At 44.1% G+C, this 21,740-nt stretch overlaps 1 protein-coding gene across 2 annotated transcripts in view; it reads left to right on the top strand.

The window, feature by feature from the left end:
* Positions 1–677: 677 nt before the first annotated feature.
* The window catches only part of BIN3 (bridging integrator 3), a 40,802-nt gene continuing 19,739 nt past the window's right edge, over positions 678–21,740 (top strand). Inside the window, exons 1-2 of one of the 2 annotated variants that reach the window (XM_017653880.3) lie at positions 678–791; positions 21,185–21,233. In XM_017653880.3, coding sequence (XP_017509369.1) covers positions 784–791; positions 21,185–21,233 — 57 coding nt within the window. In that variant the 5' untranslated portion in view covers positions 678–783. Of the gene's footprint in view, positions 792–21,184; positions 21,234–21,740 lie in introns of those variants that run through there. The other variant, XM_037024567.2, reaches the window with a different exon arrangement.

The raw sequence follows: 21,740 nt of genomic DNA, 5'->3' as shown, positions 1-21,740 counted from the left end.
GGGGGAATAAGGGTGGGACCCACACTTCTTCACTGTTGTGTCCTGAAGATTAGCACAGTCCCTGGCACATTGCTGAAGGTCAATGAATATTTGTTAAATGAAGTAGAAAGAATGGCACCATTCACATCATTTGGGTTCTGCAGAGGGGACAGAGGGAAGAACTGAAGACAAGGAGCAAACCTTACTCTTCATCCTCTTCTGTTGAGTAAATCTCAGAATATTCCAACCTGAAAAGCACCTCTCTGTTTCTATTCAGGAACCTGTGCCATCTTGAAGCAGGGAAGAGATTGTTAGTAACAGGTGAGGCATGTACAAGGTGCAAAAATTTTGAAGACACAAAGACCATACAGTGAATTTATCTCCTTCACACCCTCTCCCTGCCTTGCCCCACGATGCCGTCGTCTCTGGATTAGAAATATCTTTACGGAGAAAAAAAACCGAGGCAATAACCGGGTTAAGCGACACGTGCAGTCAGCGGATGAGAATGTTGTAAGTCGTGTTTAAGGCAGAAAACGCACGCAGGGATCCTCGTGCCCCTGCCCCTGCATGAGTCCCAGCCCCCAAGCCGGGGGCACGAGGGTCGCAGCCTGGACAACTCCGTGAGAAGCTCGCGGCAGCGGAAGGGTTAATGCCCCGGGTGCGGGGGCCCGCCCCGCCCCCAAGCGTCTTCCGGGCACAGGGGGTGGTCGTTACGTCACTTCCTGGAAACTGGTTGAATCCGGAAGTGATCCCCGAGGACCGCGCGCTCTTGAGGACCCCGGCTGCAGGGCTACTTTCGGGACCATGAGCTGGTGAGTGAGGCGCAGCGGATGGAGCCCTGGAGCCCCGGCCTCCGACGCGCCTTGTCCTGCGCGCACCGGGGGCTCTCCGTCCGCACTGCCCGTCCTGCTCGCTGGGCCGGCGTCCAGAGCAGGACCCTGCTGGGAACGACCCTAGGGTCGTCCGAGGGGCCTTCCGCCGGTGCTTTCCCGGAGGCTCCGTCTCGTCAGGACTCACGGGGAGGTGGGGTGCGGGGTCCGCGTTTGACTTTTTTCCTGACTCAGATCCAAGGTGCTGGTCCCGTCTCCCAGATGCTTGAGGTGAGGGACTGCCCTGTTTCCTCTTTTACACATCCGTGGAGGTGGAGAAGTGCCTTTTTTCTCCCCTGTAGGCATCTCCCCACCGCTCCCAGAGTGTGGCCCAGAGCTGACCCTCACTGCGGCAGTGTGGACCCAGTTCCCTCATCAAAATCCATCTTTGCAGCACTTCAGTCTTCAAAAGACAAAACTTGCTTCTGTTTCGGAGAGGGGAAGAATTTAACACCCGAACTCCCAGTGTGGGATTGGACTAATTTTTATCATTTCCAAGGCCATTAACCGCTCCCTGCTCCCCCTCTAAAATAGATAATAGGTAAACTTAAATATTATGGGAACCATCAGGCCATGAGAATAGAAGCCAGGGAGTCTTAGGGTAGTAGGGTCACAGCTCCAGAACTGGAAGGTTTGTTGCTACGAAACTATGAGATACTTGGCTCACGGTAGACACTCAAATGCTTAAATGGTTGATATATTTCGTAAGACTCAGTTTGCCAAAGGACCTTAACTTTGCAGGCCCAAAGACCTGTATATTCACAACCCCAACCCCAGGAGATCCAACTATGGTGTGATTGTATGAGTACATTGAGCCCCAGAGATGTACAAACTGAACCAACCCTTTTGGAGTCCAAGTTCCATTACCCTAGGGAAAATGTTTGCTGCTCTGTCCTCAGAGTCTAGCCTGTTTCTTTACACAAAGTGCATGATAACTACTTAGGAATGAATGAAGATAGTAGAATATCCTTCAGGAAGGTTCTTGCAGGCTCACATTTGGCCAAGGGTAGAGACTAAGCTCTGACCAGAAGCAGCTAATGTCAGTTAGTGTTAAGGGCAGCTCTCTAATGTAAAATTTAAAATATTTCTGTGCCTTCTTCCCCCTGCTTCTTGGACAAAGACTGATGGGCAAATGTGAGACCAGCACGTGAGGGAAAGCCCCAAGCAGTGCCCTAATAAGCCCCAGCAGGAGCTGCTCCTTCCCCATTCACCTTGGCTTCAGGAGGCTGATAGGGAGCTGGAGCCTAATAAAGCCAGCTTTCCCATCTTGTTTCACCCTAGTTAGAGATGAGCAAAGTGGCCATTCTTTAGTTCTCTTTCCTAGAGGAACTGCTTCCTCAGAGTGCCAGCCTGGGTCTCCCCACCTTGTGATGTCCTCTCCACCTGCAGCATCTTGAATCTTTGGAGTTCTTTTCCCCGGTTTTTTAAGGTAAAAAGCAGAAAGCATAGATGCTTTATATTGCTTAGATTGGCATTTACAATTTTAAAAAGTGAATCAATCTCTTCTTCTCCAATTGGAAGGAGAATAGAGCAGAGACCCCTTATAGGTAAAGGATTCTCTTGGTGATCTGAGGCACGCTGTTTCTACCTGTCTTGCAGGAAGGTTTTTGTTTGTTTTGTTTTTTAACTAGTAGCCTATATCCTAAAGTCTGCAGGTTGAAGAGAATTAAAACTGACAACTGTTTAGCCAAAGCTGAGATTTTTTTATCCAGTAAATTCATTTATCAGTACATGTACATCTTGGCACTTCCTTGGATTGAGGATCACAGCCAAAAGGGTGGCTTTGTCCCTGAAAGCCGAGATTCCTTTCTCTTCCTCCTTAGAGGGCTTCTACGTCATCTCTTGCGTGGACCCTGACCCTCTCTCCCTGAGATGGGAAAGTCACCAGTGCCTGGGCATACAATCACACTCAGTTCCTGGCTCAATGGCTGGCAAGGGGACCGGGGCTGGGTCCTTCTGATTCACTCCTGGAGTGGTTTTCCTGCTCCCAGAATGAATCCATCCATTCATCCAAGACTGCAGTTCTCAGAGGGGGAAGAGACCATAGTGACGTAGAGCCAGCATGGGAGGCTGATGCTCAAGGTCAAGTTCACCAAGCACATGGGATATGCCAGCCATCATTGAATAAGACCTAGGGGTACCCAGACCATGGTCCCCAGAGAGTAACCATTGTTCTGGGCTAGACTGGGCTTTCAAAATGTCACAGTGAGAAATGTCCAATATTGATGCCCTTTGCACACTGTGGACTTTGCATAAAGAGTGAGAGGTCTTTGCACTCTGCTTCCTCTGAGCATGTGGCCCGCCCACCCCGTGTTTGTTTAATGGGTACCTGCTGCCATCCTGCACCATCTACCCATCCACCCGTCCACACATCTGCCTTTCAGCAAGGTGGCCCAGTGGTGTGCCCTGCAAGGAAGAAGCTATTTGATGTTCACATCTTGGATCCCCCCTCCACCTCTTGGTCCCAGGCCAGCTGCTTCTCTCTCTTCCCTCCTCCTTCGTCTCTCCCTCCTCCTTCGTCTCCCCCTCTCTCTGTTCCTTCTCTGCCTCTGTGTGCATGTTTATTATGGTATGAAGGGAGAATTAAGTAGAATTAAGAATAGTGACTGTAATCTGCCTCAGCCGTCTCCCAGGATTGTAGCTTTCCTTAGGCTTAAGTGCTGAGGAACAAGGAGTCCTGGGAGAAATCTTCCTATACCTAGGGGTTGAGGAGTTAGAGTGAGAAGTTCATTTCTGGTTCCCTCATTCACAGGGTGGCTGATCAAGCATTTAACCCTTACCTGTCTCTGTCTTGTTTTCTCCAACTGTAACACAGAGTGGATAATCCTAGCTGACGCTTTGCCACCCAAGTCTGTTGTGAAAAGGATGGAGACTGTGCAGATAGGGTTTTATTCTGACTTTCTGGCTCTTCCACCTCTGCCCAATCCTTACATACTGGTATTCCTTGGGGCCCATCCTCTTTTCTCTTCTCACTTGTACACCGCCCCCCTCATCTTCAGGATAACAGCCTAACTCTGGGCCATGCCTTCTAAGGCCCTCGGGATCTGGCTGTCCCTTTTTACCCACCATGTCCAAGCTTCTCCTGGTCTCTCATGGCCCTGCTCCTCTGTATGGGCTGGTCCCTCTGCCTGAAACCCCTTGACTTCCACCCACCTCCTCCCCATCCACCAGGCTAGTGTCCTCTCATCCTGCAAAAGTCAGGGCAAGCCTCACCTCCTCTGAGGGTCTTCCCTGAACAGCTCCTGCCAAGACCCTGTCAAGCTGAGTTGGGTGCCCCTCTGACCCTCATTAATATCTGTACCTGAATTGTTGATTGACTTGTCAATAACCCCACTGGTTTGAGTTTTGAGAACAGGGACTCTGTTGTCACTGTATCCCTAGCACTGTCCCCAGCAATCAGTAAATGTTTATTGAATGTGTGAGTGAGGATTTTTTTCCTATTTACTGACTTGCCTTAGCTCAGGAGAAATTTTAAGATTAAAAACATGCAAAACCTACAAGCCACTTCCCCAAATGCAAAGCCTCTAAGGGTGCTATTGTTAAATTAACTGACAGAATTCCGAGCCCCTCTGAGGAGGCTGTCTCTGTCTCTCCTGTCCTTCCTCCCCTGCCCCTCACCCCACCCCACCCCACTGCCCCCACTCTGTTCTGCACTTCCATAGTACTGCTCCCGGCGTTTCCACGCCCCACAGGTGCCATGAGGGTGCACCCCTCTGCTTTAAGGTCCATGGGAGCAGGATCCACAGCCTCTTAATCTTTGTGGACGCATACTATCATGCACATGGTCAGTACCTAATCAGTCATTTCTAAATCAAACAAATGGAAGATAAAGGAAGGTAAACCACTGGGTGCCACGAACCATCCATTCAGCTTTAAACATTCTCTCAGTGCAGTCTCTTTTCCCTCTACTGTTACCACTGCTATCTTCCACATTTGTATAGTGCTTTTAACTTTTCAGATTACTTTCCCAGCCATTTTCTGATTTCATCCTCACATCTTCCCTTTGAGTTATGCAGTTCAGGTCTCATTATCTGCCTTTGACAACTCACTGGATTTCACTCAGGGAGTGCCCGGCACAGCTGGAACTCAAACCTGCATCTCCTGAGCATTCTGTCTCTTGAGCAGGAACATGAGAAAAGGGGAAGACCATCCCCAAGCTGACTGAATCCCAGAGGAAGGTATTTTACTTTGTCAGGATCTATCAATGCTACCAGGTTGGTAGGGAATTACAGGAAGCTGCCAGTTGTCATACATCAAGTGATGGAGGAAGTCCTGTGTCCTGCAGACTTGCAGGTATTCTAGACCGTCTCAGCTTCTCTCTATTACGAGGCTTCCCCACCTGGGATAGTCTTTCTGCTCACGTTCTGTGAGTTTGGACAGGCACGCTCTCCCCAGGCCTTTCCTCTTCTGTAGAGAACACTGTAATGCCCTGAAGACAGAGACCCTGTTAGGAGACTGTCAGATTCTGTATTCAGTGTTCCTTTGGACATGCATGTAAAGCACCTCACTCTTATTTCCGCTATTTGTAACGAGAGGCAAAGGGACTTTTTCCAGATTTGGGAATCCCTGGGAAGAGTCAAGTATCTTCAGTCCCACAGCTTCTCAGTCAAAGGTGCTTTCTTATGTTTTATACTCTTTAAGTAAATTCTTTGAGGTAGCTTTAGAGTTGACAAGCTGTTAGAGTTTTCCTAAACCCATTGTTTTAGTGGCCAATACATTAAATAAGGCCTTTAAACAATAGCATGTTGCACATAGGTATTCCTCAATAAATATGTGTTGATTTAAAACTTACTGAGTGTTTATAATATACAAGGGCCTGTGCTAAATAATAGCTAACATTCAGAAGACTGTAAGAATTGATGCCTGTCTTCAGCCAGCATATGGAAAGGGCCAGGGATTCATAGGAATAAGAGCCAATAACTAAATGTCGACACGGCATCGTCAAGAAAAACTTCAGCTAGAAGATGTCATTTAACTGAACCTTGACCTAGCAACTATGTACTGTTTCACTGGGGAATGGGAGAGGGACCCAGGTTAGAAGAATGGCATACAGAAGGTATGTGGAGACAGCGTGCATCAAGAGGATTTGGGGGCTGGTTTGGGTTTAGTGAATAGCGATCGGGGCAGAGGCTTCACTGAGGAGAGTCGGCAGTCCAGTGGGTACCACATTGTGAATGCTTTCAGTGCCATGCTGTGAAACTGAAATTGAGCCTGAGCTTTTGAAAAGGGAAGGTTTTTGAGCAGGGAAGTGGCATGGTAAAAGTGGTGTTCTAGTCAGATTAATCTGACAGTGGTCTGCAGGATAGCTCAGAGAAGAGAAAGAATGGAGGCAGGGGGCTAGCTCAGACAGCGGTTTCCAAAATTTTTTGACCACAGTTTACAACCAGAAATACCTTTGATGTCATAACACACATACATTTATACTTGAAATAAAAGTTTCACACAGTATATGTGTAATGGCAATCCAATATTTTCTGTTATGGTCTATGTCATTTTTTAAAGAATTCAGTTGATTTCATGACTAACTTTGATTTATGTTTACAGTGGAATAAAGTGTAGCAGTTTGAATGATTGATGAGTGATAGGTATTCTACAAAGACCCCAGTTTGAAAAACACTTACATAGGAGTTTATGACAGATATTCAAGCTATGTGCTGATGCCTATAACTCCAGCCAGCTAACAGTAGTTGGCTTATTTAGCTGTTTTTGTGGGTTATAATATATAAGTACAGAAGGGACAACTATAAAGAACATCAGCCATGTTCTTTATAAGAATTCATTGCATAGATTTGAAAATTGTCAATCCCTTTATATAGGTTTTCTAACCTAAGTGGGCAAAAGCCTGTACCAAGATGTTTAGTTTATTAGTAATCAAAGGAAAGCAGATTAAACTCATGATAAGACACCATTTCACAGCCATCAGATGGAGAAGAAGTTAAAAGTCTGGCAATGCCAAGTAACTAAGGGTGAGGGGCAGTGGGAACTCACATCCAGTGCTGGGGCAGGAGTGGGGGCATGGAGGCGGGGGTGTAATTGGTACAACCACTTCGGAGAGTGTTGGTGCCACATGTGGTTGGAGATGTACCTGCCCCCCACCCAGAGAAACTGCACCTGTGCATCAGGAGATGTGCACAGGAATGTTAGTTACTTCATTGTCTGTACATGTCCAGGCTCTGAAGAATGGGTAAAAGTGATATCTTTACATAATGAAGTAAGTAGTTACAGTGAATGACGAAGAGCTGTATGTATTGGCATGAACAAATCTCAAAAATGTAACGCTCAACACAAAAAGTTTCAAAATGACACATTTATATTGTACTGTTTATATATAAAGTTTAGACCTATAGTACATTGTGTTTATTAACTTAAACTTATATTCTAAAAGTATGGGAATAAATAAATATACATACTAAATTCAGGAAGTGGTCACCTCTAGGGTATCAAGGAGGGAGAGAAGGAAGTGGAATTGGGTGTGACACTCAGGGAGCTTAACCATACCTGTGTTGTTGTATTGCTTAAAGAACAATATCTGAAGCAAGTATGGCTTACTGTTAGAATTTCATCAGCACTCGGTGGTGAATACATGAGTATTTATCATACATTCTCTGTAATTTTCTGAGTGTTTGCAGTAATTCATTTTTGTCCTGTCTCGCCTGAGCAGCATCGTGGGCCGACCTCATCGTTCACAGCAGGAGAATGATTGTCCCCCGTGGCCAGTAGGCAGGGATAACCAGGGAGGTAGGCCTACAAGGTAGCTTCCACCTCAGCACTCCTCCTCCTGCCTCCTGCTTTCGAGGGCCCGAGCCTTCAGCAGAGAACAGGAAAAGGCAGAGCGCAAGCTCTTCTCCTAATTCCCGGTTGGTTAGAGCCAAGTGGAATGAGACTAGAGATAGTGCTTCATAAGTTAAACAGCTGGCCTTGTGCTTCTCAGAGTCTGTCTGCGACTAAGCCACTGTTAACCCATCAGATTGGAAATCAGGCCATTGGAGGCATCTTCTGGCTTGTTCAGTAAGCAGGGCAAACCTTTCACCTCATAATACCTATATTTCCCTTTTATAGAAAGAAGAGGCCATTTTCTATCCATTCCTGATTCCTGTCTTAACAAATACTAGGAGTTTCTTAAAGAGCTACCAAAAAAAAGAAAAATCAAAACCAACTCTCTGAATTGCCTTCTTTCCACTCTTCTTGACCTGTAGATGTTCTGTCAGTCTCAAAATTTCTGTCACACATCCTTGTACTACTCAGGAGGAAGGAAGTCGCCACTCAGCTTTAAGCAGGTGTATAACCTTGGGCCTGGTAGGGTTATGGTTAAGGGACTGCTGCTTGCCCCAGTACAGGAGAAGTTGTTTTAGTTTTCCTAACCATGCGTAAGTCTGTGTGACTTTGTTCATGTCACCCCCTCTGGGCCTCAGTTTGATCATCATCAATATATCGTCACCACCATCTTTACAACAAATACAGGCTGCTTACCTTATCCAGACACTCTTTTAAACATTAAATTCACTCTTACCCTTCACAGTGACCCTATAAGATGGGTATATTATTATCCTGTTTTACAGACAAGGAAACTGAGAGACAGGAAGATTAGGTGACTTGTCCAAAGCCTCACAGCTGGCAGGTGGCAGAACCAGGACTTGAACCCAAGCAGTCTGGCGCCAGAGTCTGGGCCCTTACCAAGTGCACTGGCTCTTGTGAGAAATACAGGAGAGGATTAAATGGAAGCACCTACCTCAAACTGGCAATAGTAGATGCTCAAGAAATGGTCACTTTAATTAGGTGATTTAACATTCCGTGATTCATTCTATCTTTGCTTTTCAGAGGTCAGCCTGGGGAGCACTGGGGAAGGAGGGGATCACAGCCGAGCTGGGTAGTGGTTCTGGTCCAAGCAACAAATCAGCCAAGTCACAGAGTCATGTCTCTTATTTTTAAACACATGTATAACCTTCTTGGACTGGTGGTGAGTCAGGGTAGCGTCCATGTGCTCTGGTTTTGGACTTAGCTAGTTTAGGGGAAGGAGTGAGGTGAAGCCAGAGAGGCTGTGGTCAGAGGCATTAGAAATGGATATTTCCCTTCTGATGGGGGCTCTCACGTCCTTGCTCAGGCTGAACTTCCCTCAGCCCGTTGGCATTGCAGCCAGCTGGCCCTGCATAGAGGATGGCACCCAGTACGCAGCTCTTCCGGAGCAGCTGACTCTCCCTAACCCTGCCCTGACCCTGGCCCTCTTGTTTTCTTCTCAGTTGTCCAGGTGGTGGTAGCCGTGGGGGGCCTCAGACTGAGAAGGCAGCGACCCAGGGACAGAGTAACAGAAGGTTGCAGGAGGAGGGGCTGGACCCTCCAGCCTGCAGAAGCTGCTGCCTTGCGCCCACCTTCCTGCTCTTGCCGAGACAGTGACTCAGGCCCAGACCACTCCCCGGGGAGCCGGGATTTCAGCCACTATCAACTGCTGCCTACTCTTTGCTCAGCCCTCCCTCCGTTCTCATCCCCCTGCAAAACCGTGATTTTTGCCCAGATAGGTATGTCAGAAAGATAGAGGGTGGGTGAGACCGAATCATTTCATGATTCTTTCAAGACCCAAGCCAGGCCTAGGCTCATTCACGTTCAGTAGAAACAAACTGGAGGCCAAGTGAAGGCCAGGGAAGAATGTGTAGGTTTTAGCTTCTTTACACTCTTCTTTGTAATGGAAGTGGAGGTTCTCCAAGGAGACAGGGCTGGAGGGATCTGCTGCGGTGACCAGGGGATCCCCACCCAACTGCCATCTGGGCCTACCCCTTGTCTCTGCCTCTGCAGGAGAGGGGGTAGGGAAACAAAAGATTGAGAAACCTAGCAAATTGAAAATGCAAAAGAGCTGTTTTTTGCAAATAGACATTACACAAGAGCAGGAGTTTTTTTGGAAAGGTTTTACTGAGACAGACAGAATTAGCCAACTGGCATCATGCTGCTAATAGAGATATTTACTGTTTAAAAAGTGTATTTGCAGCTTGGGAGAACATCCTGTTGACTTTTCTTTATTGTGAAAGTAAAATTTTCCCCCTTTCCCTCTGTATACATAGAACTTTTTTTCTTTTTTGAGGTAAGGCACGTTGGGGGTTAGAGAAGGGTAGGGTTGAGAGAAATGTTTTCTCCATTTTGTTGCTGAGACCAAAATATCTCCTCTGCTGGCCTCTGGTGCTCATGTTATGGACTGGCAAGCAGGCACAGCGAGGCATCCTGCTCCTGAGGCCGGGAGCTCAGAGCCCTCCTGATTACTTCCAGAGCATAGAGATTCCCTGGGGAGCAAGCCCTGTCTTCCTTCTGAACCTCTGCTTCCCCACCCGATGCCCAGGGGAGGACCCTGATAAGCTGGGAGGAGGCAGGAGCACAGGCCTGCAGCCCAGCTATCCGCCCCTCCGCCCCTTGCCCTGGGGGCCAAGGCAGGTGCTCAGGAAGCACTGCTGTGCTGTCCCTCCGGCCAGCCCTCCCTCCTGAGGAGGCCCCTGCGTCCCAGCAGGGCCTAGAGCCACACAGACGGAGCTGGGGGCTGGTGGAAAGGAGAGGCCCAGGGGCTGGTTGAAGCTGGGCTGTTTACTCCTCCCTCCACTTTGCTCCTCACACCGCTTCAGTGACTGAGAGTCTAATTCTTCCATCAGGGCCCCTGCCCTGGTTTTCTGGCTGTTTCTCTGACAGAGTGGAGCATATCTGCCATTTGGCAACCTTGGAATAAGCCCAGGTGACTGGTCTGACTCATGTTTCTTCTTCATCTCTTTGAAATAGCTTTCCCTTGACCTGTACTCTGAGAACCTCGCCAGGTTTTACTACCAGTTCCAAAGGCCACCCCCATGTTCTCCATCTCCACTGACTACTTTCCCTTGACCCTAGTTGGTACTTCTGGCTGTTGATACCTAAAAAAGGTTTTGTTTTAGTCATAAAAGGATTGGGAGACCAAAGACAATGATACTGCCTTTCTTTGTCCTTAATATGGTTTTATCTAAGAGTAGCTTTTCTCGGGAACCTTGAATTAATGTATGGTATTTTATATTATAGTGCCATTGGGGCAATGTACTAATTTTATTCATTCATTCATTCATTCATTCATTCAATGCATTACATGTGCATAAAATTAGACTATAAACTCCATGAGATCATAGAATGAGTCTGTCTTGTTCATCCTGATATCCCTAGAACCTAGTATAGCCCTAGGCATAAAAAAGGCCCATAATAAATATTTACTGAATATTCATTCAACAAAAGGTTGAAAAAGCACTGTGCCTAGTACAGTACTTCAGGAGTTGCAAGAAAGCATCAGTTAGTCCCTGCCCTTGAGGTGGGTTAGAAAGCGAGATGTACACACATCAGCGTTAATTAACCTGTACCCTTTATCAAGTAGAGTTTACTTCAGTAATTAGAGGATGGCTCAGTCTCAGGAAATGTGCTTGTATAGTTATCACAATACTAGGTCTAGGGGATCAAACGAGCCATCTAAATGCATGCCGAAAAAGGCATTGATAAGATTCAAAATTCTTTTAGTAAATAGGAACAGAAAACTATTTCCTTACTATTAGGAGGCTTTCTGGCTAAAACCAGGAGTCTTCTTATTTAATAGTGAAAGATCAGACTTGGGTATTCTTACTAAAGTCGGAAACTTTTTTCTGCAATTTCTAGCCAATGCCATAACACAAGACAAGAAATACATATAAAATACTGGGAAAGAAAAGGGCAATTTTATCATTATTTACAAATAATAATGAGTATCTATTTAGAAAACCAGTTTGTTTATTTGTTTTTCCCCAGCTGAATCTCGGGCTGTAAAGGTTAGATGTATAGGTAGGGTGACTGTTTTTGGGGTAAATGTTTAACACCCAGTCGCTTTCCTGTGTACCAGGAAGATAAAATAAAAAAGACAATTCTTGAATATACTTAGAGTAACTGTAAATATACCTATAGTATAACTAAAAATATAAAATTCCATGAAATGTACCTGAAACATGTAGGGCTAAAAATTTTACATGTAAGAGTTACTTTGGGATCTTAATATTTAACAAAATAAATGTAGAGCAACTATATGGAAAAAACTCTTTAAGACTAGAGAAATATAAGAAGACTTGAATGAATGGAAATAAATATGGCCCTGAATGAGCAAACCAAATATTTTTAAAGATTCAGGTTCTTCAAAAGTTTATCTATAAATATACATTTTCAGTAATAAATATACTGATGGCAGGGGGAAGACACAACAGATCATTTTGAAGTTCATCCTAAATATTTTTTTAAAATAGCCAAAACATCACCTGAAAAAGAAATATAATAAGGGATTTGCTTTACTCAGTATTAAGAGCTATTATAAACCTAATAATTAAATGTATGTTACTGGTAAAAGAATAGATAGGTCTATGGTATGGAATAGAAGAATTTGACATTGATAAAATAATTTCTTAAAGATCATTTTTTAAATCATGCTAAACAACTGGCTAGCCATACACTCAACCTCTAAATAGAGTAAATATTTAAATATAGAAAATAAACCATGAAAATTCTTACAGAAATGCAAAAGGACACCATATAGCCAAAACAACCTTGACAAAGAAGAACAAAGTTGGAGGACTCACTTTCCAATCTTAAAACTTAAAACAAAGCTACTGTAATTAAGACAATGTGGTGCTGGCATAAAGATGGACATGTAGATGAATGGAATAGAATTGAGAGAGTCCAGAAATAAACCTTTACCTTTATGGTTAGTTATTGTTTAACAAAGTCAACAGGGAAGGAATGGTATTTGATGTATAGAGCTGGGACCACTGGGCATCCATATGCAGAGGGATCAATTGGGAGCGCTACCTCACACACCACATATGAAATTAGCTCAGAATTGAGCAAAGACCAAATGTAAGAGCTAAAACTAAAGAAGAAAATATGGAAGTGAATCTTTATGACCTTGGATTTGGTTAAGAATTCTTAGATATGAACCAAAAGCACAAACAACAAAAGAAAAAAACAGACATCTTCAAAATCGGAAACTTTTGTGCTTCAAAAAACACCATTAAGAAAGTGAAAAGCAGTTCACAAATGAGAGAAAATAGTTGCAAACCATATATCTGATTGGAGACTTGTACCCAGAATGTATAAATTAAGAACTCAAAACCCAACGAGACAACCCATTTTTAAAATAGGCAAAGGATTGGAATAGATTGAATAGATGTTTCTCCAAAGAAGACATACAAATGACCCATAAGTGCATGAAAAGATGCTCAACATCAGAAGCCCTCATACCCACTAGAATGACTAAAATAAAAAGGACAGACAGTGACAAGTATGGAGGAGGCAGAGAAACTGAAATGCTCATAGGCTGCTGATGCTGGGAATGTAAAATGGTGCAGCAGTTCCTCTTTGGAGAACAGTGTGGCAGTTCCTCAGAAAGTTAAACATGGACTTAGCGTGTATGCCCCAGCAATTTCACTCTTAGGTATATACCCAAGAAAAATGAAAACATATGTCCGCACAAAAAACCTGCACATAAATGTCCTTAGCAGCATTATTCATCAGAGCCAAAAAGTGGTAGCAACCCCAATGTCCATCATCTGATGAATGAATAAACTAAAGGTGGTATATCCATAAATGGCATATTACTCAGTGATAAAAAAAAAACGGACTGAAATACTAATATGTGCTACAACATGGGTAATCCTTGAAAATGTTTTTCTAAGTGAAAAGAGCTAACACTAAAGACCACGTATTATGTAATTCCATTTATATGAAATGTCCAGAATAGGCAAATGTATAGAGGCAGAAAGTAGGTTAATGGTTGCCAGGACGCCAGGGGAGAGGAGAAACTGGGAGTAATGGCTAATAGGTACAGGGCTTCTTTTTGGGTGATGAAAATGCTGTGAAATTAGATAGTGGTGATAGTTGCACAAGTCTCTGAATATGCGAAAAACAAAATTATAAGCTTTAAAAGGATGGATTTTATGATATGTGAATTATATTTCAATAAAGCGGTTATTTAAAAATTAACCAGGTTCTAAGTAAAGATAACAGATTGATACATACATTTATCTCCTTCACAAATCCCTCAAAGTATGGTGGAGTGATTTTTTTTAAAGGCATAAGTCTACAAATTTAGGGGGAATAGAAGAGATGTCAGCAACAACATTCAGGGATTGGAATGCAGTTATGTGAGGTAACTGGCTTAGTTCCACAAAAGCCAAATCCTAAACTAGCATTTAGGAAAACCAAGAGTCATCCCAATTTACAGCACGGAATCTTCAAAGGTTCAGGAATTGGTGGCACTAGGGACCTCTAGAAGTGGGCTGAAGCCAAGTGCTCCGATCAGGAAACTCGTTGAGAGCTGTTTATGATTAAGTGCAGTCCTGCCATCTCCTCCCCGCTCTGCCTCTCTGGGACACTGCCCTGCCGCACCCTAGCAGAAGAATGAAGGGGCCCGCCCCTGGAGAGCAGGAAACAGGGAGTTTCTATACTAGGGTACCCAAAGGTGGATTTACTGTGTGAAACTGACAGAGTTTAAGCTTCAGAGCCCCTTGCTTGCATGGACCTTGTCCAAGGCCTTGGAAGGAACCCTAGCCATGTATTCACATGACCCTGTGTTTTTGTAAACTTCAAAAATGCATTTATACTGTACTCAGTTAAGAAGACCTCTGCCTTTATTTCCTACTCTTTTGGAATAGGACTGGGGGAATTGAATTTGAAGTGCACTGTTTTAACCACAATTTTGTAAAGACATTTGGGGAAAACATTGATAAAACCAGTGAGAAATTACAGATCTGTGAGTTGGAAATACACAAAGGCTACCTTTTATGGTCATATTTAAATTTATTTAAAAACTAAAAGGAAGATTAGGTAAATAATGCGGAACACAAAAAGTGAAAAAGTGAGCAATTATTTGATATTCTGAAATCAAGTATGAAAAAAGTTTTATCAAATTATACCAAACCTAGTGTTCATTATAAGAATGAGATCAGTTTTAGATAGGAGTGATGATTGTTTGATAATTGAGTTGATGAAGAGAATGAGCAAATCATATGAACACATTCATAAAACAAATTTTTGGTGGTTTTAACATGAAAAATAAAATGAAGATAACAAAACTCATGATATGCTATCCGACGAGGATATCAGTGACAAACTGGTTGTCCCTGTAAATTCAGATAGCATTTAAGATTTAGTCTTTGTGCAAGAAAGCCTCACATATGCCCTGAAATCTAACAGTATATTTATGAAAGGAACATGAGATTTTCCTAAATTTTACAACAATCCTAAAATGTATATATTACCAGTAAGCTGAAAAAAAGGCTTTTCCAAACTGTCATATTAGAAAACAAACTTCAATCAACCATACTAGAGGAAAGGCTGAATTATATTTCTTTCCTAAGAAGATAATGTTACCAACTTGGTGTCACATGAAGAGGCAGTCGTAGACTATGCAGCCAAAAACTGTAGGGAGACAAATGTACAGGTGTGTCAGGCAGATGATTAATAAAAATACTAGGTCATTCTGATTTTCTGATGTTCGTGTCATCAGCTTTTATAACTTATAATTTGTTATACTCTCTAAACAAACATTCACTTTCAGGCCTACTTTTAGATTTGTAATTTCATATTCTTTTTCTTTAAAAGGGCAAGGTAAATAATGTACGCTTCAGGTCCACAAAAGCCAGACCGACATCAAGCATGGGTGAGGATGGGCCTACCATATACACACACATCTGACTCGCTGCGGTAGGCCTTCCTTCACTCTGCAGCCATGACAGTAGAAGGATCTTCTCTAGGGAATTTTATCTGCCCAGGAGAAAAGACTAGATCCTGATGTCAGGGGTTCCCTGCAAAACTGCTTAGCACATCGTCCTACCTAAGAGACAGACATCATCTGTGTCCTTACAGCTGCTAGTTAGTATCTTTGTCCCCAGTCGCATATGTGAGCAGACAACCAAGAGTTACCATACATCCAGGGCAAGTGTTTAGTATGAAAAATGGAGACTCAAACAAACAGAAAAAAAAAAGCAACTTGAAGGGAAACAGACTATAAGAGAATAAGAAACTTCCCTTAAAGCTACCAATAAGATCCTCAGAGAGAGAAAGCATCCACGAACTAAGATTAGGATATCATACTGTTTTTTAAAAGCATGTCCTAAAAATTAAAAAAGAACTCTCAGAAATTAAAAATACAGAAGTGGAAAAACTGTTTAAAAGTATTAGAAGACAAGGAATGTTGAAAAATGGAAAAATTAGAGGACCAGCTAAGGAGGGGCAACATCAAAATTATAAAAATTTCAGAAATTAAAAAAAAATTTTTTCAGAAATAAACACAAAATGAGGGGAAAGAAATCAACAACAAAGTTTTTTTAAGCCCACAACTAAAAATTATAAAATGCCAATTGAAGGAGTCCTGTGAGTACCACAGCACCATGGATGAAATTAGAACCACAAGGTAGGTCGTTGTGGAATTTTATACCATTCCCATAAGGTCATATGAAGAAACATAAAAAGCAGCCCACATACAAAGGATCGAAGTCAGAATGGCTTTAGCCTTCACCCCCACAGCAGTCCTGAGAGCTGAGAACCCTGTGAAGGAACACCTTGGAGATTCTGAAAGTTTATCCAGCCTATAATTCCATACCCAAACTAACTAGTGTGAGGGCGCATAGAGATGGTTCTGGTATAGAAAGTCTCAAAAGGAAGACAGAGTCCAGGTATCAAAATTCCCAAGAGAGAGGCCAAAGGAATCCGTGTGTGGAGGGTGAAGGGGGAGTCCAGGATGCCAGCTGCACACCGGGAACAGGGAACCATCCAGCCTGGAGCAGGGCAGAGGCTTCAGTACAGATTGCTTCAAGTGGAATGACAGAATGCCTGATGGGAATGAATATATTGCAAACAGAGTTAGACAACTGAGATAGAATGAGGGATAAATATGTAGAAAATTAAGGCTGTGAAAGAAAAGTGACAATTACTGATTTTAGGGGAAGCAAAAAATGATGCAGTTACTAGTTATGTATTGCTGTGTAACAAATTACCCCACAACTTAGTGTCTCAAAACAATACCACTGTCTGTTGGTCAGGAATTTGGGAGTGGCTTAGCTGGGTGGGGGGTGGGATTGGCTCAGTAACTCAGCAGTCTTCTGAAGGTTTGGCTAAGGCTGAACAATCTGCTGGCTGCCACATGCAGGAAGGAAAATAAAATCACATTATGCTTCTAATAGTTTGCTTAGTATTGATCTAACCAAATCATAGCTATATTGAGAGAAGGGGAGTGGCAAATGTGACTTCATGTGATAGGCGTGGAGGCCAGAAAGACGTTTGTTTGTTTAGCTAAATCTTCCTCTTCCAAAACAGAAAGGGCTAGTGCCTGAAACCTAACAATCAAGAGATAACAATATGAGCATTTTTATTTAATAGTTGCAAAGGCACATACCAAAAAACCAGCGGAGTTGAAAGTACTTCTCTTGGGCAGATGAGATCAGGGGGGCTGAGCACTCATAAAGTTCCACTTAACAAACTTTGTTGTGTTGCCTTATTGAACTATGCCTATGTATAACTTTGATAAAAGTAAACTTAGATCAATGAACTCATTAAGGTTTTTAAATAAATATATGTGAATTTTTATATGTTGAGGTGTAGGGAGCAGGTCATGTATGACGCCAAAGGAAGAAATCATAAAGGAAAAAGATTTGGTAGATTTGACTTCATACTAATCAAAACCTTCTGTACATTAACTACACACATGTGCAGAAGGGAACTAAGCCAGAAACAGTCCCGATACACAGACCAAAGGGCTGGTGGTAAAATGTAAACTATTTCAATGTTAAATTTCTTTTTTAAAACATCAGCAGTTTCAATCTGCCCCTTGGGCAATTTGGCAGAAGTATCAGAGCCTTGAACATGTATATCCTCTGACCTAGCAATGCCGATTCCAGGAATGTATCCTATGGGACTAACCCTTGATGTGCACAAAGATTTAGCCATTACAGTTTTTGTTCACAATAGAAAAAACATTTGAAACAGTTACCATGAGCCACCAGTAAGTGAAATGGGTTCAAAACTACACCTAGTGGTACAGGTGTATAATGAAGTACCAATAGCTCTTAAAAGTTAGGGTGATGAGAACTATCTTTGGGCACATAATAACATTCATGATATGTTTATTTTTTTAAGCTACATAAATGTGCACATACACACATATCACGTATGTGTACACACTGAGATTCAGGGTGTTTATTAACTTGCATTTTCCTTAGGGGGTGTCTGTGTTTGCCCTTTGTGTTTTTCCCTGGTTTCCAAGTGTTTGACACTGATCAAGTGTTATTTTTGTAACTGAAAAAAAAGAGGGGGGGGATTTTTTTAGTTTACTTGAAAAGTGCAAAGAAGAAAACAGTAAACATTCTCACCACCCAGAATTTACTACTAACATTTGGCATGTGTGCTTCACATTTTTCTTCCTGCAAATATTAAAAATATAAACACCAAAAAATTAACCTTGGTTATCTTTTGGAAATGAGACTGTGGGCTGTTTGGGTTTTTTCATTCTTTTCCTCTCTCTCAGTTGTTCTCTTATGCTTCTCTGTATTTCCCAAGGGTTCTCTGATGCATATGGTTTACTTTTTAAAGGGATGAGTTTTAATAAAGTCCTAGACATTTAGAAGAAGGTAAGCAAGGTTGTGGACTTGAGAATGGCTTTAAGCCAGGAGAAGGGCAAGAGTTCCACTGGGTGTGGTGGCCGTATGTCCCGGGTGCCATGGACAGTCCAAGTTTTATGCGTGTTGTGCTGATATTGTTACTGACATTTGTGCACTCAAAAATGTCCCAGTTCAGGACAGGAAGTTACAGGGAGGCTAGATTTGGGGAATTAGTGAATAGCCACTTGGCTGCATCAGGGTAGTTGTATTGGGTGGTGGCTAGAAACATGTTGACTGTGGACTTCAGAAGTTCCTCACGACCTCTAGGGCTGAGGCAGGAAGAGAGCAAGATAAGCAGAGCCTCCGTAGTCCAGGAAGTCAGGAAGTACTAAACAGCGCACATACGCTGATGTGCAGGGACACTGGGGCCAGTGGAAAGAGTGCTCAGTGGCCAAAGCCAGAGCAGTTTGAACAACACAAAATAGTAGTGGATTATAACCCAGAGTATGAAATAAACATCTATGAGTGCATACTGATATAAATGATTGAATAAATAAATGAGGGAGAAGTGACAAATCTCCCAGGCAAAAGATTCGAAATACCTTATCCAAATGCCCTGCCCTCCCAGCAGCAGAGTATAACTCCCCTCCTTAAGGGTGCCTCTCAAGAGAGGAAGGGGCAGGGGAGGAGCATTACGGTGGGAAGCCTGGGCCACACTCCTGTGGCCAGGCAACCAGCAGAATGACCCTGGGCTAGTCACGGAACCTCTCCAGATCTGCTTTCTCATCTACAAAATGAGAGGGTTGAACTGGAAAAATTTCTATGGTAACTTGCAGTTCTAAAAATACTGTGATTCCAAATTAAGATTTAGAGAGGCTGTGGCGCCACAAATAATGGAAGCTGAGTTCCTCGTTTCTTCTTACCTGGTCTGTAGTACTAGCCTGCAAGTTGGAATCATTTTGAAGACTACTCTGGGGTTCTCTGGAGTTCTCAGCCTACTCACCATGTTCTTGGACTGAAGATTCAGTTTGGAATTCAAGCTTTGGATAAGCTGGAGGGACCATCTCTTCCAAACTCCTTTGTTTTATAGTTTAAGAAACCGAGCTCCAGAGGGATTGTGATTTGTTCAAATAGCAAAAGTAGTCAGAGGCAGAGGCCAGGTTTCTGATTCCTGATCCCAAGCTTTTTATATAGCAGCAAGCTTCATTCAGAATAGGAACAGTCTTTGCAGGAAGTCACCAGGGCCTCATTTGCACTGTCACCAAAACGGTTCTTGAGGGCAGTTGTTCACTGTCCAAAACCATCGTTGTCAGTCAACTCCAACCCCTGATTTTGGGAAAAGTAGCTGGGGGTGTGGGGGGTACTAAGGCGCTCATCTCCCGGAAACCTTCCTCTTCAGGTCTGAAAGGGAAATAGCAATTTCATTTTTTCTTTCCTTTTCAGTTCCATAGCTTACCTTTCCCACTGGTAATTACATAGCCAGAGATTATTTGTTTACAGGAGCCACGTGAGTCAGCCAGCCCCCAAAGGGTTAAGGCCCCCAAAATATGGGGCTGGGGTAACAATAAACAGGATGTCCTCCAGAAATTAAATTTAAACCACTGTGACTCAGGCTGGCCCATCCTCTCAGCCAGATCGTTGTCTGGGGTTATTGTCGGTGGTTAATTATACCATTGGGTTTCCAACAGTGTTGGTCAGTTTGGGCCAAGAGAAACCAGGCTAGGGAGAAGGGAGTGGGAGGGACTCAGGGGTCTGAGTGAAGAGACCTGGGGTCCTGAACACTGGAAGGAGAGCAGTGAGCTAGCTGCCCCATATGCCCCCGGCCCTGCCACTGTGGCCTCTTCCCTGGGCTCACCCGCCTGGGGGCGGGAAGCCCACAATTACGTAGCTGTTGGGATGTACTCATTGGCCTTCTAGCCCAGCCTCACTCTTTTCATTCTCGGAATTGTAGAATCATAATTTTTAGCGCCTGCAGGAAGCTTGTAAATTCTCTTGTTTAACCCTCTTGAGTTCACAGAGCAGGAGATTAAGTCCCAGGGCAGACTGCTCAGAGGTAGAGGCCAGGTTAGCACTCAGATTTAGACTCCCGGGCCATGACTCCTCCACTGTACCGAGCTGTCGTCCATTTCCAAGTTGGGGACACACACGGGCTGGATTTCGAGTTCTCCAGGTTAGCCACGTTGAGATTTTGTCAGTTCTCACAGGAAATCCCCCAGCCTGGCTGGTCCTGAATGCCAGTACAGTTTGTCACCTCTCTCCAGCGACACGAGGAGCCCTGTAGATCCGCAGTTGTCCTTATGCAGAGAAGCAGCGAAGCACGCGATCCGGGTGGCCTGGGGGTTTCAGCATGTGTGGAGGGCATGTTCCCAAGGGTGTGAACCTGTGATTTCTGACTGCTGCTCCTCAAGGCCCAGCTTTATAGTGATGGTTGTTCACAGTGTCTCCCCTTTCCACCCTTCACCTTTGCACTGTATTTAAACAACAGATTCTTAATAAGAAAGGTGATTAGGGGCAGAAGGGGGTGCACAGAGGACCCCTACCTGCCACTGGCCATGGGAGGATCACTGTACAGGAACCCAGCCTGGCCCCCCAGGGCACATGGTACAAGTACTGGGGAACAAGCCACTGCCTCTCTGCTTTACCCTCATGGGGCAAGAGTGGCCCATACTTCATCCATTCTTTTCAGTCACATGCGTCCCCATTTCTCCTAACATCCCTCTTTGTCCCTTTCTCTCATAGGATTCCTTTCAAGATTGGGCAGCCTAAGAAACAGATTGTCCCCAAAACAGTGAGTAACCTGACTCTTTGATTCTGAGACTCAGTTCCTCCTCATACAGCCTCTGTGCAGAACCAGAGCTTTAGCTGCACACATCCTGGGGCTGGGAAGGCAGGACCTGGGCCTTGTTATTCCTGGTCCTGTAGCCGCAGAGCTCCGCATAGACTGTGACTTGCAGGCACGTCCTATCCTGGGACATCCCCCGTCAGATCAGCCTAGGCTCCACCCCATCTATGGGCAGGTGGTAGAGGTGGGCTACAAGGCAGGAGGGTTGCACTGCTTCTGAAGAGCCCATCTCGGGGGTGTTGTGGCAGCCTGTGCTTTCCGAAGGGGATGCCTGAGACGTGCCCCTGCCAAGGACATGTCCTGGCCACCTCAGGCTGAGCAAAAGACCAAGAAACTTCTCTAGGGAGTCCGGGTCCCTTTCTTTCCACTGCTGAATGTATTCTGAGCCAGGACCCAGAGTCACTCAGCAGGAGGGGCTGACTGAATCCTACCCCTTTTGTAAATCCAGTTTTT

This window comes from Manis javanica, chromosome 3 (genome assembly GCF_040802235.1).
Source record: "Manis javanica isolate MJ-LG chromosome 3, MJ_LKY, whole genome shotgun sequence".
NCBI lineage: Eukaryota > Metazoa > Chordata > Mammalia > Pholidota > Manidae > Manis > Manis javanica.
The sequence above is the reverse complement of the archived record's forward strand: the minus strand, read 5'-3'. Positions and strand labels throughout refer to the sequence as shown.